At 39.7% G+C, this 25,801-nt stretch overlaps 1 protein-coding gene and 1 long non-coding RNA gene across 12 annotated transcripts in view; one reads left to right on the forward strand and one right to left on the reverse strand.

The window, feature by feature from the left end:
- Positions 1-696: 696 nt before the first annotated feature.
- Positions 697-25,801, reverse strand: part of LOC135332992 (uncharacterized) — a 38,751-nt gene continuing 13,646 nt past the window's right edge. For 7 of the 11 annotated variants that reach the window (XM_064527932.1, XM_064527933.1, XM_064527938.1 and 4 more), the window contains one exon: positions 22,851-23,142. In XM_064527932.1, the coding sequence (XP_064384002.1) occupies positions 22,994-23,142 (149 nt within the window). In that variant the 3' untranslated portion in view covers positions 22,851-22,993. Of the gene's footprint in view, positions 3,203-8,418; positions 9,293-22,850; positions 23,143-25,801 lie in introns of those variants that run through there. The other 4 variants (XR_010393716.1, XR_010393715.1, XR_010393714.1 and 1 more) reach the window with 4 other exon arrangements.
- On the forward strand, positions 17,925-22,992 carry LOC135332998 (uncharacterized). The gene is made up of 2 exons (XR_010393719.1): positions 17,925-18,057; positions 21,933-22,992. It is a non-coding gene; the product is annotated as an uncharacterized LOC135332998 (long non-coding RNA).

A 25,801-nucleotide genomic window follows, 5' to 3' on the forward strand; every position in this document is an offset into this window, starting at 1 on the left:
AGCCACTTGACCTTAGTTAGTTAAGGTCACTAAATAGGATTTCTTCAAAAAAATATAGCGCCATAATAACTTCTCTTTCAGACTACTTCAAGTCTAGTTTTAGTGTCTGTAAGTTTTAAAACGTTATTCTACAGGGGGGGATCAATTTTTATTTCGCCAATTTTGTTTAAAATCAGAGATACGATCAAAAATCAGCTCTTGTACTAGCCTCGATATCGTGAGCGGCTTGTTCTCGAGGTCAACGCACAGCTGGCTTTGACTTTGCTATACAAGTCTCACAAGATACAAGCATAGATGATACAGTACTGACATGGATGTGAAACGTTTCCTGATTCCTGTATTCTGCTTGAAGCTATCATAGTAACGGGCATATCCGAGGTAATTTACTAGTTTCCGTAAATTAGGCAATTTGATCCAAATAAACGCCGAGGAAATTATCGAGGTTATACCAAGCAGCTGTGTAAGTGAGTTGGCAGAACTGGCCAGAGACAGATAAAAGAGAATCTATGTATTAACAGAAAGGATATTGATGCTGCAAGTGTATTAAGCGAAGACAGTAGTATAGTGACTGTGAGGAGGTAGAATGAGTAGAGGAAGTACAGTCCAGTGCAAGATGATGTTAACTATTCTATAATTAGTCTAGTAAATAGTCTATAATTATTATTTTATAGTAGATCTACCCCTGTACCCATGTAATTATATCCAAAAAGCAAGCCACTCAATGTTGGTAGCATGCATGTAGATCAAAAGAAGTGTGGCTGACTCATAACACTAGCATGAGATAAGCAAACGGGTGAAATTGTTGATGATCTGTACGTGTACGTGTACGTGTACATGCTAATATTATAATAGTCTTGAGAGTATTAATTTATAGTACATGATAAACTGTTTCTTAATCGTTTACAAAGTGGCTGTGAGAGAGACACATTCCAACTTGCCGGTTCGAAATTCCTATACAAGTGTAGATACACGGCACTTGAAAAGAGGTTGGACGTTAATGCTGTCTTCACCGATGGTGTTGCCTAGAGAAGTAGCACTCGAGTAGGTCCTGGGATAAATTTCACTTGATAGTATAATTAGCTAACATTTGGCAATTGATATCTTAGCTCAGCGAAAGACAACACTGCAATTTGGAAAGTTAATGACATGTACATGTACGTGTGAACTTATTGATAGAAATCATAATTGTAGTTGTAATAAGAACGTAGCATTAATTTTTGTTTAACAGTACATGTACATGGATTTTACATATTTTTCTTGAGGCTGTATTTTTCCAATAACTTTACTGTATGCTTAGTTAATAGATTCTCCTGCTGCATCAATACACGAAGGTTTTCATCAGCTAAATATGCAAAAAGTAGGCTCAACAGGTTTAGAAATAATCTCACGCAAAAAGTGCAACTAACTCATGCTTTAGCCCTTTCTATAGCACTTAAACTTTCATAACAGTTGTCAAACATAGATTCTCCTCGTAGTTTACAGTGTACTTCAAGTATTACTACTGAATGGTAACCTGAATATTTACTGTCCAAGCCAAAAATCTCACACAAAGTATTTTTACAGGAAAATTTATGCTAAAATATGATATTCTCCCATGAGCTTAGAGAAACTAGTCTTACCTACAAGCCCACTGCAAGTATCAATGTGTGCCGGTCATTATGCCTCGAGGCGTAGCCGCACGAGGGATACGGTAAAGCTGACTGTGTGTGTGTCTGTGTGTCTGTGTGTCTGTTCCAGCTGTAACTGCTCAACGGTTGCAATGCGACGAAAACTAACAGCTTCTATAGGCTTCTAGCCACGTTCTCTTGGATTTTGATTCGTGGATTAGCAAACTAAAGCTTCTTTCTCGAGTTATGGCTAGTTTGACTCACATTGAAGGCTGTTGCAGTCTCTTCAGAATCTTTCATAGCATCATCTGTCCGCACATACTTTCTATTCAACATATGAGTTAGCCTTGCACTAAAGCGCTAGCTTTTTGTTAGCTACAAGACTCAGAAAATATCTGTTAAAACAGCTAGCTAGCAGTAGCCATTGATCTGTTTGGACACACCCTTTATTATTCCTGTGCCAGTGGATGTAATGCGCATGCGCGCTCATTCCCCACGTGTGAGAAACCAAGATCCAGATCCAGATCCTCCTGGCAGAATCATCTTTGTCTTGAGGGCCTGGTAAGCCACAAAACACCATATAACAATATAGATAACAATATGCATGTACACAGGTCTGATATTATATACACTGAACTACAGATCCTGGAAGAATCAATTTTCTTCTTTCTTGAGGTCCTGGTAAGCCACATAATACAATAAATAACAACAATAGATGCATATAAATAAGTCTTTTCTTCTCAGTGACTTTATATAGGTAAGCTAACTTTAATATAAAATTCATTATAGAAACTAATATAACACTCTAATACTTTTGAGCGAAAGCAAAAACATGGCGAGAGGCATTAGCACAGCGCCAGCTTGAACACTAGTTTTCACCAGTTTTCAGACACGGAACACTGTTTACTACGCTCTGGTTGCTATATAAACATGACAGTTACAGGGTTTCTAACATAATCTGCTCGTTACGATGATAGCTTCAGACAATTCCCGTGGACCCCTCCGGATACTAGGCCGTTTCACATCCACGTCAGTACTGTATCATCTATGATACAAGTGTACCCCTCTCATGTACCGTATATCTTTTAATTTATCGGACAGCAAAAAATAATTATTTTGGAAATTGTCCGGGTATAATTGGAACAGATTTTTATACAGCATGTGAAGTGTCCGGAATAAGCAAGCAGCTGCATGCGAGCTAGCTAAGTTTAATAGACCAGTGTGTGACTGAATAGTTGCACTAGCTATCTAAAACTAGCTACTCAAAGCTATCTAACTGCAGCACTCTAAAGTCTTGTCTTACTTGCCGTCTGTGAATGGTGAATGTAACTCAACTGTTCTCAATGTCAAAGCTAATGAGCAATTGTCTACGATATTCACACTCATCTTTGTCGTGCATGATCATCAGTAGGTATGGTCTAGGTCTTATAGTGCACTCAACTCCACAGGACTAACACCTGCCATTGGAAATTAGATTTAAGTTTAGCATGACACTTCATAGCATGACTGTATAGTATACCTTAAGGTGACATATTTTCACAGGTAGATTTGTCTGTGATTTCACTGTTTAGCAAAATTTTGCTTGTAGTAAGATTCTGCTCATGTGAAATAAATGTTATTCATAGCGTTTAAATTACTCGCAGTAGTTTTAATTATATTCACGCGAGTTTTGCACTCTCATTCGCAGAAATAGCAGAAATTAATACCCACGAAAATATTTCGCCATAACCCTTTCCAGGTCAATCGCTAGTTTGCATCTGAGCCCAACCAACCAAATTAGCTTGAATTTATCGCCGCCCCCTAATGAAGTGGCCATGGGTCAATGGTTGTACACAAACTAACCATCGATTAATGCCTTGTTGCTGCCTCGATGGAAGTATGTATGTGTGGCCTTTAAAAGCTGCATTTAGATCAACTAAGCTGCTTAGCAAACATGTAGACTATTATTGTATTGCTTGTGTCACTTGTAAAGTGCCGATTGTCTTTAAAAATATTCTATGGTTACCATGATAGTCCAGAGGGTTTACCAATGGATACTACTCAGTTCTACATGCTGTATAGCTGGTTTTAAAACCATTTTTTAAGTGTCCTAATTGAACAGCTCAGCCGAACTTCCCTTAAAGGATAATTGCATTCATGATACTATCCAATCTACCACAGAATCCAATATCATGCAACATTGACAAGTTGATAGCACGCTCCCTCCCAGCTTATATTATTTACAGAAATTTGACCAGTAAAGGGTTAAGGTAGCCAGGAGGTAACATAAAGAGATTACGGCGTGCAACTGACTATCAATCCTTCTTTTTATGGAGTGGTGTTTAAAACAGACATCAAACACATGTAATTTAAATTATTTTCTTCGCTAAAATAATGCACACAGGATGTACATAATTATATCCTGCAGATATATATAGCATGCCAAAATATTCCTGGTTTAATCTGTTGAACATATAATTTCAAGGTTGAACTCTGACTGATTATGACTTATTAGTTATTGCATCATTTAGTCTATATTTAGTAACTATTCTAGAACATTCTGACAGGTTCTTATTTAACCATATGTGTATGATTGTTTTTTGTCAGTCTTGTCAGTTTCCATTGAACATAAATATTGAACAGGTTATGGGCCCAGTCAACGCGAGGACTGTAGGAGACAAGACTCAGAAGTAACAAAAGAACTAAGTCTATAGCTAGCCGAAGTATATCAGACAATTGCAGAACTAGATCCTAGCTGAGAGCTACACGTTTGAGAAAGTCTAGTATGGCAGGAACTGATGAGAAGTGGACGATCGAGAAGCTGGACAGCAAAAACTGGATAACTTGGAAGTTTCAGATGAGCATCTGCTTTTGGCCAAAGGACTATGGAGTTTCGTTGATGGAACAGAAGTGCTAGCGGATGGTGCAGATGCAGCGGCACGGACTGATTTTCAGCAAAAGACGCAAAAGGCTTTCTCTACGATTGTCATGGCTGTCAGTGTTCCCCAACTCTATCTCATTACGTCCACTGAGAGTCCGAGTGATGTGGACAGCACTCAAAAATCAATTCGAGAGAGGAACTTTAGCCAACAAGCTGATGTTGAAGAAACAGTACTTCAGAATGGAAATGACAGAGAACACTACTGTTGAGTCACACCTTAAAACCATGAAAGAACTTACCGACAGATTGGCAGCAATTGATGCGCCAATATCAGAAGAAGACCAGGTGGTTACGCTCTTAGGAAGTCTGCCCAAACCATATGCTACTGTTGTCACAGCTCTTGAGACACAGTTGGAGAGACTAACTCTAGGAAATGTTCAACAGTCGATACTTCATGAGGAGAGAAAGCTAAGCGACACAAAACGAAGCGATCCTGAAAGTACTGCCCTTATCGGATCCTCTAGTGAGAGGCAAAAACAGAAACGCACTGTAACATGTTTTGAATGTGGTGAGCCTGGACACTTTCGACGAGATTGTCCTGAATTTAAACAACGAATGGCTGCAAGAAAGATACACAGAGCCAAGCCAGCAGAGGAACAAGAGTCTGACTCGGAGGAGAGACTTGGAGCCTTTACAGCTGCAACCATGCCTGACAAGAGGCATAAATGGCTTATTGACTCTGGGGCATCGAGCCACATGACACCCAGAAAAGATTTGCTGAAAAACTACGAAGAGTTCAAAAAACCTGAGAAAGTCTGTTTAGGAGATGGGCGCACTGTTGAAGCTTTTGGCGCCGGGGAAACTCATTTAACAATGAAATTCAAAGTAAGCAACCCAAAACCATCAGTCATGTATCGTGTTCTCTATGTGCCAAAGCTCTCGTGTAATCTGTTTTCCGTGAGGGCAGCAGCAGATCGAGGAAATGTTGTAAAATTTGGCAAGACAAGATGTTGGATTCGAAATCGAAGTGGTAATCTGATGGGAATGGGCAGCTTAGAAGACAAGTTGTACTGTCTTGATTGTGAACCCGCTTTGGAGCATGCATCAGTTGCAAACTCACTAAGCGATGATATGAACATTTTGCATCAACGATTGGGACATACTAGTGAACAAAGACTCAAAGAGATGGTGTGTAATGACCTTGTCAAAGGAATGAACGTCTCAAAGAAGTCACAACTTTCGTTCTGTGAAGGATGTGTTCAAGGCAAATTCAGTCGTAAGCCCTTCAAACCAGTGGGAGAGATTCGATCAACCAGAAGGCTACAGATTGTTCACAGTGATGTTTGTGGACCAATAGCAACCGAATCAATTGGCAGAAAAAGATACTTCATCACCTTTACGGATGACTACAGCAGATGTACCAGAGTGTATTTCATGAGAAACAAGTCGGAGGCCTTCGAAAAATTCAAAGAATTTGAAGCTGTGACTACCAATGATTGTGGACAGAGAATAGGAACCTTACGTACCGATAATGGAGGCGAGTATGTTTCAACTGAGTTCAAAGACTATCTGAAACAAAGAGGCATAAAGCAGGAGTTGACCGTTCCGTATTCTCCTCAACAAAATGGAGTTGCGGAAAGAGTAAATCGCACTCTAATGGAATCAGCAAGGTCGATGTTGGCTCACGCAAAGTTGGCAGATCACTTATGGGCTGAAGCAGTTGCAGCAGCAGCATATGTAAAGGATCGCACACCAACTGCCTCCTTCAAAGAAAGTGCAACACCCTACGAGCGATGGTATGAAAAGAAGCCAAACGTAAGTCACTTGAAAGTATTTGGCTGTATCGCATATGCCCACATTCCCGATTCTCGAAGACAAAAACTGGACAAAAAGGCTGAAAAGTTTCGTTTTGTTGGATACAGCATGGAGTCAAAAGGCTACCGTCTTCTAGACGACAAAGCTCTGAACATTGTTGTTCGCAGAGATGTGGTTTTCAATGAGAAGGACTTTAGTCAGCAAGAAGAAGTTGATGCCCCTGAGGAAAGTGAAGTTGATGCCCCTATGCCAACTCCAGATGAGCACAGATATCCAGTCAGGGAAAGAAGACAACCACCGATACGATACGGCAGAGATGAGTTTGCCAGTTTGGGAACTGAAATCGACGAAAGTTCCGGCTCAGTACCAAATAATTTGAAGGAAGCCCTCGAAAGTGACTTAACAAAAGAATGGCAAGCAGCGGCAGATTCTGAGTACTTATCACTTGTTGAAAACAACACATGGGACTTAGTGACCCTACCACCAAATAAAACAGCGATTGGATGCAAATGGATTTTCAAGATGAAGTACGGAGATGATGGTTCAGTGGCACGCTACAAAGGAAGACTAGTGGCCAAAGGATATTCACAAAAATATGGGGTCGACTACGAAGAGACCTTTGCACCTGTGGTGCGTTTTTCATCCATCAGAGCTCTCCTTGCATTTGCAGTCCAAAATGATATCATCGAATGGACGTTCAAACTGCCTTCCTGAATGGTACTCTGGAATAGGAAATATTCATGCAACAACCAGAAGGATATATACGTGAAGGAGAGGCTCACCTTGTATGCCGACTGAACCGTTCATTATACGGGTTGAAATAGGCACCTCGATGCTGGAACATTACGTTCAAGGACTTTATGGAGTCAAATGGTTTCAAGTTTAACTCAGCAGATCCTTGTGTTTTCATCAAGAAAGAAAATGACAGAACGATCATTGTGGCAGTATATGTCGACGACCTGATTATTCTAACGAAGACTTCAGAAGAAATGCAGCATAAAAAGGATATGTTTGCCAATCAGTTTAAGATGAAAGATCTTGGAAAACTACGCTACTGTCTCGGGATTAGTGTTGAACAGGATGAAAAAAAAAGTCAAATGTGGATCCATCAAAAGCAATACATAACTTTAATGCTGTCGCGGTATGGACTATCCAAAGCTAATCCAGTGGCAACACCAATGGACTCCAATGTCACACTTGTTAAAGACGATAACAAAAGCAATCAGGTCGATCAAGCCCAGTATCAAAGCATGGTTGGAAGCTTGTTGTATGCAAGCACAGCAACAAGACCTGACATCGCCTTTGCCGTTGGAAGGGTGTCAAAATTCAGTTCAGCACCAACCACAGCACACCTCACTGCAGTCAAGAGGATCTTTCGTTATTTGAAAGGTACCATGCATCTTGGATTGTGCTATGAGAAGACAGCAAATGTAGACTTGATTGGCTACTCAGATGCTGACTGGGCAGGAGATCATGATGATAGACACTCTACAAGTGGTCAGGTATTCTTGATGGGAAATGGAGCAGTCAGTTGGAGTAGCAGAAAGCAATCACTCGTGGCTTTATCGACTTCTGAAGCGGAGTATGTGGCTTGCAACTCAAGAAGCAATATGGTTGAGAAGATTGATGTCTGACATCTGTGAATCTGCAGAAGAACCTACTAATCTGTTTGAAGACAACCAAGGAACAATTGCTATGCCGGTGTGTCATTCTCGCACCAAACATATTGATATCAAGTACAACAGATTAGTAGGTTCTTCTGCAGATTCACAGATTGCAGAAGAAAGAAATCCAAGTGACTTATTGCCCAACTGAAAATATGCTAGCTGATTTGTTAACCAAGTCACTTTCCCGAGTACGTCATGAAACACTTTGAAAACAAATGGGACTTTTGGAACTTCCTTAACCTTTCATTAAGTGGGAGTGTTGAACATATAATTTCAAGGTTGAACTCTGACTGATTATGACTTATTAGTTATTGCATCATTTAGTCTATATTTAGTAACTATTCTAGAACATTCTGACAGGTTCTTATTTAACCATGTGTATGATTGTTTTTGTCAGTCTTGTCAGTTTCCATTGAACATAAATATTGAACATAATCAAGATGTAAACGAACAATACTTATAGACTTACAGTCAATCTAGACTGGTCATCCAGTTCACAGTGATAAGACTTGGCCATTGGAACAGCCCCAAACTCCACCCTCAGTTTGTGAGTATCCACAACGGCACCATGTCAGGGGCGTAGCTACCATTGTTTCCTGGTTGCCCAGAAACCCCCCCAGGAGCTGCTGAGAAAATTGGGCAGGGCTCCCCAATAATTGAAATCAAGCAGCCCTGCCCATCTTTTCATGCACGTGGCTGCAAATCATGTAGAGATAGCACCGTGAATCGTTTCACTTTGGCTAGCTTTGTCTCAGCTAGCTAGCTAGCTACCTCAAACAAAGAAGACCAAGACTTAAGTTCTAGTATCAATCCTGCATGCTCCAGTATTCTCAGACTCAGCTCTAAGCACAACTTTATTCGATATTCAGGAAGGACAAGTTTAGAACAATCTCAGCCACATGAAACCTCTCAGGTAAATGTAATGGTGCTCAGCTAGACTAGCAATACACAATTGACACCTGCCTTTTAGAATGTCTATAGCTAGCTAGACTAGCTAGTCTAGCTAGCTTCTCACAAACATGTAAAAAAAGTCATTACAAACAATGAGCAGTAGGTGTGCCCCAATCAAGAGGGTGTGGCACCGGAAGTAGGCGTGGCTAAAATTTCCCGGCGCTACCGCGCCGCTGGTTTTTCAGAGGAAACCCTATGTCAAAAGTCTGGCTACGCCCCTGAATTCGTTAATCAAGTGCAAGCCACAAAAGTTTGATTGAGAGCCAATCTCAAAGGAGTGTTTTACAATGGACGTCTGCTCGGACACAAGACTTGTGACCACTATAGCTCTAGTGTGTGGACTCCAGGAGCTACGTCAGTGAACGTCATTCCTCCTTGCTTTTGATATCGAACTGCAGAAAGAACACACAAATAATTATGAGTAATGTTACTTGTAGCTGTACCGTAGCTACAAATGAAAACTTAAATCTTCCCAAACGTACACTATAATTATAGTGAAGTCTATAATTAAAGCTACAGTTGAGCCTCGATTAACCGAACAACCTCATCCGGATGGCTGAAATATTGGGATACCAGAATGACTCATGTACATGTATGAGCCACGCCCACCAATAATTCGAGTAGCCTCGATCTGCACACAAAATCAGCAAACTGATGTCTAGAGCGCTTACAAATGTACTATATAGTCTTGAACGTGGACGGAGTAAGGTTAGGAAGCTATACTGTTAGGCTAAGCTGAAGCGTTAATTGCAATCAGCAATGCAAAAAACTTTCAACCACGTGGACACTTAAGAGAACACCTAGCCATGCAAGAGTAACCTGATTCAATGTCTCAATTTGTATATGTGCATGTGCATGCATTAAAAACTTAAGTGTGCAGTTATTTAAAGCAAGCTCATGATGTGATTACTTTTAGGCTGATCAGCTGGACACTGTTAAAAATGATGTGTTTTCGAGATCACGCAATAGTACTAATGACACTAAATCGATAATACTCACATTAATTAATAAATTTGTAGGCCCTGATCAGAGCCTCAATAGGTCAATGCCAATGCATGGGTGCATGCATATATGGGTGGTCATAAGTATTTCACTTTTGCCAAGAAAAGCTTGCAACTGCAGCAATGAACTTAGACCAATTATTATAGCTCCTGAGAATGATAAGGAGACAACGTGTTGCTCAAAGAATGATGTAATGTATACTTGAGATGTGGGTAGGGCCATCTGATGCGCATGCTTACTGCTGAGGAAAAGAGATACCTTTTTTTAGATAAAGTTCAAAGAAAAATTCAGCGCCTATATATAATTATGCTCAACCAATTTTGAGCCCTTCCCTTCCTTTCTCAAATCCTGGCTACGCCACTGCATGTAAACAAAATGTTACCATGCAGTATAATAGCAGTGGCAGTGGCGTAGGCAGAAGGGGGGCTGAGGGGCTAGAGCCCCCCCCCCTTTTGTGCTTTATCAATTCCAACTCAGCTTGAATCACCGCGATCTGCACTGTACTACATGCATAGTTACTAGAATAATGCCATTGAATGGAAATGTGGGCAGGGCCATCTAATGCGCATGCTGACTGCTGAGGAAAAGTGATGACTTTTTTAGATGTTATGCTCTGGCCCTGCTCAACTGATTTGAGCCCTGCCCTTCTCAAAATCCTGGCTACGCCACTGAGTGGCGTATAGGAAGGGGGAAGCTCCAGGGGCTGGAGCCCCCTATATTTGAAGTTATTTCTAGGCTATTAAGTAACTTAAATCCAAGCTTGCACTATATGGCTTTTCAGTCTTTTTCCATTCAAAAACTAGAGCCTCCCCCCCATTGAGAAATTGCTTCCTATGCCACTGCATGTACATGTATATAGGCATTATATACCATCCAGTCATGCATGCATGTTAGAGTATAACCTAGCTTTAATTGGTCCCAGGCCAATTTTTTATGACCCTTTAAGATGCTTAGTTTATAAAACCTTGAACAAGAATTTAGTTGAACATTCACTCATGTATGGGGGTCTCCTTGCTGTTGCACTGTTGGCTCTAAATATAAACATGACCTTTGAATCTCGTTTGGTTACACCTACACTATATAAACTCACAGGAGGTCAGTATGGATTGGGGGTAAGTCTCAGGGGATGGCCTAAGTATTATTTAGAACACACCTAGCCAAGATTAATCTGCGTGCCGAGGATGGCCTCGAGGTTAACGTGGTGCTCGAGGCGCAGCCGAGTTCATTACGTAACCGAGAGGCCATCCGAGTGCACCAGCATTAAAACACGTGACTTGGCTAGGTGTGTTCTAGTGCTGTCACGTGAGCTCTAGCCTCGTGGCAGCTACATCTAGCTACATTTTAAATCAGTTGCTGGTGGCTAGCTAGCTAGCTAGACGTAATAGCAAGTTTTAGTAGGTTTGTAGATCCAGTAACTGATGCAAAGGAGAAGGAGATACGATCTAAAGCTATCTGGACTGACTGGGCATGTTCTCGACTTATTTCTCCTGCTGACTGTTCCGATCCCACTACTGGATATGCCTCCAGTTGATCTGGCTTACTGGATGGGAAACTTTGTGTGCAAACTATATGGCAATGAGTATCTGGTTTGCTCTTTTGGAACGCTATGATATTTGAAGCACCTTTGATGAAACGATTATATGGATCTGGCTTAGGTACAGGTACGTACATCTTCGAAGCAAGCTGAGCCTATTTCTCCAGACGAAAAAGTGATGATATGGTCAAGTCAGCAATTCGGTACACATGAAACAAGTCAAAACAATAACATTCAACTTTCTAATACTTTCAGCTTTGCTTGTGTACGTATGCAATCTGCTTGTATTATTATGATGACATTCAGGTTCAATCTGCTTGTATTATGATTGTTTGATAAAAGTGTGCATTAACAAACCAACTTAAAGCGCACTTACGTGTGGATTAAGTTATTTAATCCATGGTCACCTGACTACTTTCAGATAAGCTGATTGGCTGGAGATCATGTGACAGCACTAACTATATTTAGTGCTGATCACATAATCTCCAGCCAATCAGCTTATCTGAAAGCAGTCAGGTGACCATGGATTAAATAACTTAATCCACACTTAAGTGTGCTTTAAGTTGGTCAAGTGTGCTTTAATGTGGTTTGTTAATGCACACTTTTTATCAAACAACCATAATACAAGCAGATTGAATCTGAATGTCATCATAATAATACAAGCAGATTGAATATGTACACAAGCAAAGCTGAAAAGTATTAGAAAGTTGAATGTTATTGTTTCGACTTATTTCATGTGTACCAAATTGCTGACTTGATCATAGCATCGTTTTTTCGTCTGAAGAAATAGGCTCAGCTTGCTTCGAAGATGTACATACCTGTACCTAAGCCAGATCCATATAATCGTTTCATCAAAGGTGCTTCGAATATCATAGCTTTCCAAAAGAGCAAACCAGATACTCATTGCCATATAGTTTGCGCACAAAGTTTCCCATCCAGTAAGCCAGATCAGCTGGAGGCATATCCAGTAGTACTATTTTATGGGATCTAGTGGGATCGGGACTGTTGGTCAGCAGGAGAAATAAGTCGAGAACATGCCCAGTCAGTCCAGATAGCTTTAGATCGTATCTCCTTCTCCTTTGCATCAGTTACTGGGTCTACAAACCTACTAAAACTTGCTATTATGTCTAGCTAGCTAGCTAGCCACCAGCAACTGATTTAAAATGTAGCTAGATCTAGCTGCCACGAGGCTAGAGCTCACGTGACAGCACTAAATCCTTTAGAACACACCTAGCCAAGTCACGTGTTTTAATCTGGTGCACTCGGATGGCCTCTCGGTTACGTAATGCACTCGGCTGCGCCTCGAGCACCACGTTAACCTCGAGGCCACCCTCGGCACGCAGATTAAAACACTTAATCTTGGCTAGGTGTGTTCTAAATAAGTTTTCCAACTAAAAAACATTGGAATTCATTACTTATACTGCTCTAGAATTTGGGCCATTTGTAATAAGGATACTTCATGGAATATTGATAATTCCTAATAGAGTAGACATACTGCATTTTATTGGATGTCATACTCGTCAGCTAAAAGTGCATATAATGCACGAAAAAAACGAGATTTAATTGCACACACCAATAAGTGGCTATGGGACTACTAATCAGCGAAAATTTGGATATGGGCCAAGTCACTTCCAGTCAGAGTTGTGATCACTAGAAAAATCCTTTGACTGGAAACCACTCCCTTCACTGTGCTCTCACGCATTCGATTTTCGGTGAGTGTAATCTATTTCCGTTTTTGCCAAAACTACAAAGCTAGAGTTAACTGACACATACTGGGTTCAATCTTGAGAGAGTATACAGTACATGCATGGTGGAGCAATTGCAGAGTCAGTAAACCTTGCAAAGCTGCTAGAGTAGTTTGTGCCCTGACGAATGTAAAGTGCTGAGTCAGCAACCCCACCCACCATAGCTTTCTTGGTGGGTGGGCTCATTGCTAAGGGAGGAGTACAGGGTGGATGTCTTACTTTAAGTCAAGGCCTAGGGTGTCGCATATTTGGAGGGTCGCCTTAATTAGAAGTCTTATAAAAATTAATATCATGATTCATGGTTGAAAACAGGTCGAAATCTCACAATTCTGAATTCAGGCATCAAACATCATAATTTCTATGTCAGGAACATTTCAAAAATGTGACAATTTGGTTACTAGATGATCGATCATGAAACACTAAGTAAAACATGAAGTTTCATTGAACATTTGCTATGGCATGAAATGTGATGTTGCATGGCTCTGGAAACATGGCAGAAAATATTATACGGACATTTCCTATCAAGTTTCATACTGAAACTTCATTGAAACATGCATTTTTTCCTGTGCTATGACCAATGGAACATCGTGTCCCTTGCGTAGCCCGGCACCCGTTCCCAACGCATCACTCTTGTGAAAGAACAGAAGCTAGGTTCTCAAGTTTCTGCTATCAGTACAGTTAAGTTGGCTACCCTTTGATTGACTACACAATTACAGTGCATGCAAGCGCTTAATAGGACCATTGATTGCCAAATACATTTGGTAGAGTCTACCCTCAGACTCTGGCCATTGTACACTATACATATATATACTATAAAGCCCAACTCTTGTTACCTGGATCAAGGTATGATACTACGGCACTGGCACTGTTGTGTGGACCATCACTGTGAGTTACAAAATGTATAGTGGAATGATGAATTTAAGATTATTCTTGTATACAGGAGCAAAATCGAGCCTTTCCCATCCAACCCCCATCGTACTCCTCTTAGCTGATGGGTGCAAACTCATTGGAAGGGATGCCCTAGTGCCACTCGTGTCCTTCTTCCTAAGGGGCCGATCATATAGAACTATGTATACCTGCACTAAAACTACTGAGGTGGATATGGTTGCTATCCTGGCCAGTGACATCAGGATTCTACTGTCCCGTGAACACACAATCTTTGTCATGCATGCCACCTGAAGGCTTAGCAGGCATATCCAATACAGTATTGAGCCTCTCTGGAAGCTCTTGTTTGAGATCCTTGCTTCTAAACATCTGTCTATTTATATGGAACGCAGTACACTCTACAAAAAACAGATTATTTCGATTGACCACATGCATGGACTATCACTATATATAACAGTATTCATTTCTAGTGATTATATCACTTTGTTGCCCAGTGAGTGGGCAGATCAAAGCAATCCAGTGCTCAGTATATGGCATATTGCATCACTGCCATGGCTACCATATATTGCACTGAATTATATGGCATAATGCACTGAATTATATGCACTTGCACTGTGTGTAAATGCAGTAGATATCTATTTGGGACTTATGCCCGACCATATAACTCATTTGGTCCCTTTTATAGGCTACTACTTTTATAACTACTAGTGGGAAGAAAACCTAAAAATTTACTATAATTATATGGAATTCAGCAAAACTAATGAATACACTAAATTCCTTCAAACACATGTCTTTTATTACGATTTATATGACCAGTCAGACGAGTTTAACGTCATTGGGCAACAAGTTAGCTATTGCAGGCGCCCTCGTGCAACATGCCATATATTGCACTGGATGACATAATGCCCTCGGGCATTATATTGCTCCAGTGCAATATATGGCATGTTGCACTCTGGCTGGGCAATAACTAATACGTATTTTTAGCCACTGTACCTACTATACATGGCAGAAATTATTACAATGTACAATTTCCGATCACGCCCAGATACAATCAATACCAGGCCGAGGAGGCGACCTAGCGTTAAATTGGAGACAAATCGCCCTGGCGTCGAGGCAAAGTTTCTCCTTTGATATCTATACAAAAAAACTACAGGAGTTGAAGTCACATACCTTAAAGGTATTTCGTATTGTATATAGAGCTGCTACGAAATTTCAATAGGTGCAGTTCATACGAAAATTTGCACCAACAAAGAAAATTATTATCCGCTATATATAATTATACAGAATTGATACAAATGCTAATGATATCTCTCTCTGATTCGTTTATCTGATAAAGTATTAATTATAATAATCGTTTAGTCTGAGCTGCTGTCCCTGGCCTCTCGTTTCGATAACTTGAATTCGTGTTGGCTTAGCTGCTCCAGTGGTACCTTTGGATGCAGCAGAATTTTTCGAAGGTTCTTTACATCTGCTACAGCATCATGGCAAACATGATCAATCCCTGAATTAGGATATAGGTAATGGTGTACAGATTGTAGACTCATTTTGTTAATTCCAGGAAGTACAGAATTTCGAGCTGCCTTTAAGAGATGGAATGCATCTGCAAAATAGAGATCTTTTCTTCCCATTGCCACTGGAATCCCAAACTTGTGACAATCACGTCTCAAAAACTCCATGTCAAACTTTTCACTTTTGTATCCAACCAACGTCAGTTTATCTCCTGGGTTAGTTTTCAGTTTCAGGTACTCAAAAAATGTCTTGTACATTTCTTCTAGACTTATAGTGGGTAGTATTATTCCTTCCCTACAAAGGCTCTCATCTTTGATTGTGAATCCATTGGCTTTACTTGCTTCACGGTGGAATGAGCAAGTGGGAAGCACATAAGCATTGAAAATGTCTTCTTCACAGTCGTGGGCCAGAGAAACTGCTGCTAATTGACAAACCTCGTCTAACTTTTTGTTGAGACCTGTTGTCGCCACGTCAAACAGTATGATGCATGATCCAGAACATTGGGCCATTACTAAATAGAGAAGTAGCTTGGTAAAACCCAACTCACTTAAATGCATGCAGTTTCTCACCACCGTGTAACATAGCAATTGTGAATTAGTTATAATTATAGGCAAGTTCTTGCTAATTCGAGACACAAATATCTGAGGTATAGCAAGTGTACTGCTTTTTTTTGCTTTTTTCGTTTTTTGACAACATCATTTTTTATGCATATAATTATTTCTAAAGCACTATATAATATTATTGCATGCTTGGGAGACGCCTCCATAATTATTATTCTCTAGCATCAGGCATAAGGGAGGCACACTGGACGGACCCTAATCCATATTGTCCAGGACCTTGAGTGCAGTGTATATACAAGCACTCGCCTGATTCCTCTTCTTATCAGTATGCACATGCAGTCTAGACTATATATAATTGTATGTCTCGATGATGTGCAATCTGAATGCAATCAGGTATGCATGGTCTAGCATCAGGCGTAAGGGAGGCACACTGGACGGACCCTAATCCATAATGTCCAGGACCTTGTGTACGTCATTATTGCCTGATGACTTGAATAACTGTTGGATCTCACTAAAACCTGTTGTTCAGTGCTCTGTATATGGCATGTTGCATCACTACCATAGCAACCATTATTATAGCATATAAGGCCATGCAAAGTCAGTTTCTCAGGCCCTCGCGCTTGGAAATTGGCAGCTTTACAAAAAAGTTAAATATCATGTGACCTCAAATGAAAATTTGTATGGTTTTTTGGTCATGAATATAATTATGACTAAAATTAATTAGTAAAAATTATGCACTTCCGCTTATTGAGGAAGTTAGGGGTGTGTTTTCAATTATTTATCATTAAAATTAATTAATATTTATCAAATGCCTCAATCTGCTTGCTATTTTTTAGGAATAATTTACAAATTGACTTTGCATGGCCTATAATGCAGTGCAATAATATGGCATGTTGCACTGTGTGCAACATGCTTTTGGACTTATGCCCATGCACTTGTTGAAATGAGTACTCACTACTCAACCCACTAAATCACAAAGCTGAGTCTATAATAGCTCTCTGGTTTAGTGGCTAGTTATTATGTGAGTATACCCTATAAGGTGTTCGCGAGTATTAATTTCTGCTATTTCTGCGAATGCATGGGAGTCAAATTGCAAAAATGTGTACTCGCAGATATTAATTGGAAATGCAACGAAACCACTTGTGAGTAATTAGAAACGCTATGAATCACTCATAGAATTAAATATCAGCAAAATGAGTAGAAACAATTGCATGCATGTTTCACGGATGTATAAGTTTGTGCAACAAAACTAACGCTAATTTGTTAAAAGGCAAGCTGAAAAGCTTGTGAAATAAGTTTGAATGACTAGAATTTTAATACAGCTATACATGAAGTTCTCACCTTCAATTCTCGTATCCGAGTCTTATGCAAGAGCATCAACTTCACTTGACCTATAGATCTAGTTTAACTTAAATGAGTCTGCAGCGATTCTTTTTATAGGCATGCTGTATTACAGAACATGTGACTTATATCAGCGTTCAGATTGGTTGGTATGAGCGGCATCACCATGCATATGTACCACAATGCTGCATTCATGTAAATCTCAGGCCACCCCCTGGGACTATCCCCAATCTATCTCAGGCCATCCCCTGGGATTCTCCCCAATCTATCTCTGGCCATTCCCTGGGACTCTCCAAACATGCAGGTGTTGTTTGCTGCAAATTATATAATATAGTGTAGACAAGTGTCAACAAATAAAAAAAAAACTCCCAGGGAGAGGCCCCCATAGAGAATGGGAATGTCCCAGGTAAAGTACCTATTAAAGTGTGAATAAATTGCAACAACAACACTTTTCTATAAAAAGGATCCCTGTCCATGCACTTATCATAACAGTTAGATACCTCAAGTTTCCTTCAAGTGAGAACCTTTAACCAACTTTAGCCATAATTATAGCACTGATATACTTATTTGTTGGACACAAGGTAATGTTACAGTTGTATTGAATGTTGAAGTGAGTACCTTAATTATAGGTGAAACAGGTATAGAGCGTTTTCACCGTTTTAATAGCTCATTTTGCTGGTATTAAATTCTGCTAATTCTTGCTCAAGTTGTGAAATTAATGCTGAAGTGCAATTTCCAACTATCTGCGAGTGTATAGTGCGATTTTACTCTCATTCGCAGAAATAGCAGAAATTAATACTCACGAAAATATGTCACCTTAAGGATCACTAGTCTTATAGAGGATCAATATAATTTTATAGTACTTTGTTGCATGTTTGAGCAAACATCAAAGAAACCATGTGCACTGTGCACATATTGCACAGTGAAGCCTCGAGCTCCCTGCATGCATGGTGCGTAGCTAACAAGTGACCATGCACAGCCAGAAAGCTTGCATGAAAGTTACAACTAACCTGTTGGTATCAAAATAAGGAATGCAAAATGTATGAATCTCATTATACTGCAAAAGCGCACATAAATAAGATCTCATTGGTCTATTTACTAATAACATTGTGCTTCTCCCACGTAACAAATCAGTTACCGTATATCTTCTAATTTATCGGACACTTCTAATTATCCCAGACACAAAGTTATCCCAGACACTCTTCTGGGCAATTTTCGTCTAATACAACGGACACTCTGGTGCTTTAACTACATTTGTTCTACATACCTTGAAAAGTTGAGTGACATTCCAAACAACGTAGCTTTATAGCCAGCCAGTATAAGAGTGCTGCAAGGTAGATAGCTTTGAGGATTAGCTATAGTGCAACTATTCAGTCGCACTTAACTATATAGCTTCTTCTAATTATTCCGGACACTTCGCATGCTCTCTGTTCCAATTATACCTGCAAAATAATTATTTGTTGTTGTCCGATAAATACGGTATTGCATAACCATTCGTGCAATACGACAGATATTGCATGCTCATGCAAGCATAATTATACCAGCCATAATGCATATTAAATTATTATTACATGTACACCAGCTAAATAGTCGTAAGTATCAGCCAAGAGTGTATAATTATTTGTTGCCAGTGAGTGGGCAGATCAAAGCAATTCAGTGCTCAGTATATGGCATGTTGCATCACTGCCATGGCTACCATATATTGCACTGGATTGTATGCACTTGCACTGTGTGTAAATGCAGTAGATTTCTTTAAGAGATATCCATTTGGGACTTATGCCCCATCAACCCACCCAATACTCATTTGCTTCCTTTTATAGGCTACTACTTTTACAACTACTAGTGGGAAGAAAACCTAAAAATTTACTATGGAATTCAGCAAAACTAATGAATACACTAAATTCCTTCAAAACACATGTCTTTTATTACGATTTATATGACCAGTCAGACGAGTTTAACGTCATTGGGCAACAAGTTAGTTATTGCAGGCGCCCTCGTGCAACATGCCATATATTGCACTGGATGACATAATGCCCACGGGCATTATTATTGCTCCAGTGCAATATATGACATTTTGCACTCTGGCTGGGTAATAACTAATACATAAAGACCAGGGGTGTAGGGAGGGGGAGGGCTTTGGGGGCTGGAGCCCCCCCTTTCTCTGCAAAAACTACACTAGGAGCCTCACCTTCTCTGATGAGTCTTCAGCCCGGGAATTACTGGTATAGATTAGTGGCAGACAAACAGCATGTCCAAGAGCTAGCTATACTATACTAGTAACTTTAATTCTTTAGTGCAACTAAGCTAGCTAGCTACGTACGGCTAGCTAGCTAGCTTTAGCAGTATTATTAATTGAAGCAAGGTGTGGCTATTTCTTGCACATGCGCAATGCACTGTGCAACTGATTAATAATCTATCACAGAGGTTGATTGAGAAGGTTGATTGAAAGCAGCAACATGTCACAGAAACTGGACCGCTACTTCTCAAGGGCAAGCTCTAGTGCCAGCTTGCCAAGCTCTAGTACATTGATATAGAGTTCACTTCCTGGAAATGAGTCATTAATTAGGGGGTGTGGCTTCCGGTATACGAAAAATTTCCTGCTCTCCGCCCGAACCCTAACAGCTCAGCCCCCCCTTCCTCAAATTCCTGCCTACGCCCCTGAAGACTATGCACTCAAGCTAGGTCCTGAACATCATGGATTAGGGTCCGTTCAGTGTACCTCCCTTATATGCCCGATTCTAGACTATTATATTTACACTGCGTGGCATGGTATGTCGTGGCATTGCATATTATTTGCAGGATGTAAACATTAATTAGCTATATAAACCTAATAATTATACATAATTGTATAACCTTACATGTTTATAGTACAATACACTGTTGTAAGTGCAAAAATGGTGCATTGCAGCATATTTTCTCACTCATGCATTCTGGAGATACCGTGCTATAGCACCTATTAATATATATATATATATAGCTAGCAATGTATAGCTATAATAATTATAATGCCACATGGCTTGCAACAAAGCTGAAACTGAGAGTATGATAACGATAACTAAAACTCTAGCTCTGTTGCTACAGACCAGAATAGTTCTTAGAAGAAGGGCTTCCTGGCAACTCAATCACCAAAATAGCATTATGCATATAAGTATACCACATGTATTTAGAAGAATGATTTGTGGCTGCATGCATGCCAAGCCATGTACTCTGAAGTCGAATTTAGATGACATTGTCAAAATTCACTATAGCTAGGAAGATAATATAGCTTTTAATTTTTCTATTCAGTGACGTATTTACCAACAGTGCTATAGTACCGTTTTTTCTAATCACTGTACGTGCTCTGTATACGTGAGCATCACCACAAGGGCATGCATGTACGTGTTACTATAGCTTAATTCATTATTATTATGAACAATTAATAGTAGCTAGCTATGGATCAGGCAAGAGTGTCAACCACTCAAGGTCCTGAACATCATGGATTAGGGTCCGTTCAGAGTGCCTCCCTTATGCTTGACTCCTGAGGGAAATTGTGTGGCCTGAGGTTTTCATATCAGTAATAGTCATGCAAAACAAACGCCAAGTCATGTAAATATAAATATATCCACCACATTTTCTAGTTATACGATATACTGTTGGAGTCTGAGATTTGAGAATGATCCTGGAAGTTATGTGGTAAATTATGGCTTCATTATTGTTTTATGTGGTAAACTGGTATGCTATGCACACTTGGAAAATTCTACGGTGGACCTCCAAAGAGCAACCCACGCTATATAACAGCCAAGAGCTCAGGTCTGGATTAAACTTTAATGTAAAGCAACCTCTCAGGAGCGGCCACCTTTCTGTATACTCTGTATAACGCGAACATTGTTAGGCAAATCCACAAAATATAAGTGCCTCGAAAATTTCACGCTATACGGTATTATGCTTTAGAGGTAATAATCTCTACTAGCTATCGTACACGAGATAGCAGGTAATTTTCGTTGGTGCACATTTTTGTATAGACTCAGCTAATTTTTAATATTCATATAGCTGAAGGTTGAACCTAGTGCGGTAGACGTTGTTTTAATTTTCGTATGCCGTACAATACGAAATAGTTATATAAAAAATTCTACCATCTGAAAATAACCTGCTATATATATATATGGTATATTAAAGTACAGTGGAACCTCCATAAAACAGACACCATTGGGGAACAGCCTTTTAGCCGTTATATATAGAGGAAAGCTCCAAGACTCATTTGCAGCAAGAAATGAATCTTGGAGCTTTCCTCTCTATATATAGAGCATAATACATAGCTGGCAATCGAAACCTCCCAAGGAAGACCACCTAATTAATTTAACTGCTTTTTTACCTCATAAGGGACAAGCTACAGCTAGATGTTCATGACTGTGCGCCAGTTTTTTTTGGATATCACTATAATTATATAGCTACACCTCATGCACACATCTTTATACAGGAGACGTAATGATGATGGAGAAAGCAAAAAATTTTTTTTCTTTCAATTTAGAAAGTACTAGCTTCTACTCACCAAAGAACGAAGAAAATATTTGTCAAATAGGTGTTCTATCGCACACAGGTGCAAGCAGCTTTAACCGGTACATCATACCAATCGCTGACTTTCACTTCAAAGCTAGTGAAACAAGTGGTTTTACTACAGGCTATAGGGATGGTAAGAAAGTTCTCCTACTGAATCAGCAGGAAGTTGAGGACACTGTTAGTGAGTCTCAGGCTCTTTCTGACCTTGTTGCTTTTCTAAACACCAACTCTGAGCCTGGATCTACAATTTGTCTCATTGGTTACAACAGCAGGGGACATGATGTTCCATTTTTAACAAAGGCTTTTATTGACTGTGGGATTCCAATGGTCATAGAGGAACGCACTCTCGTCTTCTCAGATGCTTTACCACTGATAAGGAAAATAGCTGAAGATACAAAAGATCCTCTTGGACAAAAACTAGCCACGTGTGAGAATAAGAAGAGGCAAACAGTACACCGCAAAATGTATGGAATTACACCATGCAATGATACAGATAGTCATGATGCAATGAGGGATGTCCAACAGTTGAAGGAGATTACTGTTCATCCTGATTTCCCTTTTAACCAGCTTACTGACCACATTGTACCAACTGATGACCTGGTAGCAAAAATTACAAAACCTATAGCCCAGGAGTATTTGAAACAAGAAATTCCCTCCAAGCCTACTGAGGCAGAGGAAACCGCTATTCAGAGGCATGAGGTTCACAACAACCCCTCTAAAAATACACGAAAGAGGAAACGCTCTAATCAAGAGACGGAAAATGATTTTACTCCTGCAACAATTAAAGATAATGAAACACAATAAAGTTGACAATTAAGCCTATTGTACTTGGAACAGCCAATTAATAGAACAAAGTGATACATATAAAACTATATATAATCATGTGCTGCAATAAATTAACACCTATACCTATAGTAATGTGTTTATACTAATTATGCTGATACTATAATTCAAGTGTAATAAATTTTTATATATACTAACTCAAACGTTATTATGAGGATTGTCTGGTGTGTTCTCAATGCCAAAACTAATGAGCAATTGTCTACGATATTCACACTCATCTTTGTTGTGCATGATCATCAGTAGGTGTGGTCCAGGTCTTAGCGTACTCAGCTCCACAGGACTAACACCTGCACATTGGAAACACAGTGAATGTTAATTAGCATTTAGATTTAGGTTTAGCGTGACCTTTTTGAAACATAATTATTATAGCATGACTTGTATAGCTAGTATACCTTAAGGTGACATATTTTTTACAGGTAGATTTGTCTGCGATTTCACTGTTTAGTGAAATTTTGCTGGTACTAAAATTCTACTCAAGTTGTGAAATTAATGTCATAACGTTTTTTTTTATTTTTTTTTTATTTTATGCAAAACCAAGGTATGCATAAGGGTAGGTCAGGTAGCTCAGATGGCTAGTGTGAAGACTTCCCCTGGACAACACAAAAACAGAGAAATAGAACAAAAATTAAGGAGCTACGGCTAATTATAATAATTATTACACATTTATTGAATAAAAAGCTACTAAGGTTCAATTTAAATGATGAATCAGAGGAGCTGTTGATAACTTCTGGTGGTAAAGAATTCCATTTCGGTATTACATCCAGAAAAAAGGAATGTTTGTGGGATAAGGTGCCCACATGTGGTATAAAGAGTATTTGGCTGTGCGGATGACGGGGGGAAGGGGATGGGTGGGGTGAGAAGACAGAGGGAGGAATACAGGATTGTTGTTGATGATTTTGAAACATACTTTAAGTTTTTGGATATTCCTGCGGTCTTTAAGTGATTTGAGTTGGAGTTTGTTAAGTAGAGAAGTATAGTCAGATTTCCATTCTTTGGTTATGATTTTGCAGGCAAATGATTGGGTATTCTTCAGTTTCTTGGTGAGTGTTGATTGATGGGGGTCCCATACTGCGGCGCAGTATTCAAGTTTGGGTAGTACAGTGCTCCTGTAAATTGTATGCTTTGATTGCTGTGATGCATCTTTTAATTTCCTGTGGAGCAATCCCAATTGTTGTTTGGATGTCCTCACAGTGTTGGTAATGTGCTGAGACCAGGACAGATTCTTAGAGATGGTGACGCCGAGGTACTTGAAACATTCCACAATGGGGATTTGCTGGTTTGAAATAGAGAGGGTGAGTGGGATCGCATCCATAGATCTTGTGATGGGTAGAACATTGGTTTTTGTTTTTTTGTTGTTTAGAAGGAGACCATGTTGTGAACTGCATTAATGTCCTGCTGGAGCTGAGTGAGGTCGTTATCTGAAATTACTGGCCTGTAAAGGAGGATGTCGCCAGCATATAGTATTAGCTTGGTTCCGGGGCAGAGCTTTATTTCATTCAGCGAGCTCATGAATATAATAAACAGTAGGGGTCCCAAAATAGAGCCTTGAGGGACTCCAGACGTTACACGGCACGGTGTTGAGGATGCACTTTCCAGGACGACTCTCTGACTTCTGTTTGATAGGTAGTTTGAGAGCCAATTAAGTTAGCAGTGGACCCGAGATACCAAGTTTTGAGAGTAACTTAATGATCTGATTGTGGGGGATAAAGTCAAATGCTTTGCGAATATCGAAGAAAACTGCTCCTACTTGTCTGTTTTTTGATAGTAATTGGTGCCAGTCGTTTGTGACAGCAAGTAGTGCATCCTGAGTTGAGAATCCTGATCTAAAACCAAATTGGTTGTTGGACAGAAGTTTGTTTGATGTTAGATATAGTGATATTTGATTGTGAACAATTCTCTCGAGAACCTTCGATATTAAGGACAGTATAATGAACTTGGTCTATAGTTAGAAACATCAGATTTATCACCATCAGCTTTGTGAATTGGGGTTACATTTGAGACTTTCCAGGCCGAGGGGACTTTTCCTTGACTGAGGGATAGATAATTACTCGCAAACGGTCTAGTGTTTGCTCATGAATATTCATGAGTTTTTTCCCTCTTTGCAGGTCCTAAAGAGTCTGCAGTATATGTTTGTATGAATATCAATGCTAGTGCTATTGTAATGTGTAAGAATTTCATGACTATGAAGATACATGCATGAGAAAAGAAGACATCAAAACTACAAGTACATGAAGTTATTTTTGACACCAATTTATGTGAGCAGCAAGTACTTGAAGTAGACTCTCTTGGTTTATAGACGTAGATACATACCTTCCAGAGGGCGACTCAAAGAGATATGAGCTGTAAAACTATACATACGGAAGAGCTATATAGCCTCTAGTAGGTAAGTATCCAAAAATATGCACAATTTCTCTATAAACGGAGGGCTAACTGCTGCTGACTTGCCTGTATTCAAAAGTTCTCTTTGAGTCGCCCTGCCCCTTCCTTCCTATAAATGGATAGAAGCTTCAGTTCAAGATTTCCTGGCCTACCCAGCCTAAAATGTGGCTTCAAGTAATTGTGTTCTGCGATTTTGATGTATTTCTTGTCTTCAAATGATATGCATCTTCATAGTCATTTCATTTTTGTACAAAACAATAGCAATAGTCTAAGAGTAGATATTCATATAATGATTGTGCAGTAAGTATACTCTTTCTTGGTCCTGCAAAAGAAAAACAGATCATAAAAAAACTCAATATTCATGAGGAAACACTAGACCGTAACCTTAATGAGATTCACAATTATATGCGAGTTTTGCGCTCTCATTCGCAGAAATAGCAGAAATTAATACAGTAGAACCTCGATTATCCGGACACCTTGGTTCCAGAAGCAGGCCGGATAAGTGAATATGCCGGATAATCGAATAGATAAACCACGCCTTGATCCACCCACTTTATTGATGAACAG

This window comes from Halichondria panicea, chromosome 3, assembly GCF_963675165.1.
Source record: "Halichondria panicea chromosome 3, odHalPani1.1, whole genome shotgun sequence".
In the NCBI taxonomy this organism is placed as follows: Eukaryota; Metazoa; Porifera; class Demospongiae; order Suberitida; family Halichondriidae; genus Halichondria; species Halichondria panicea.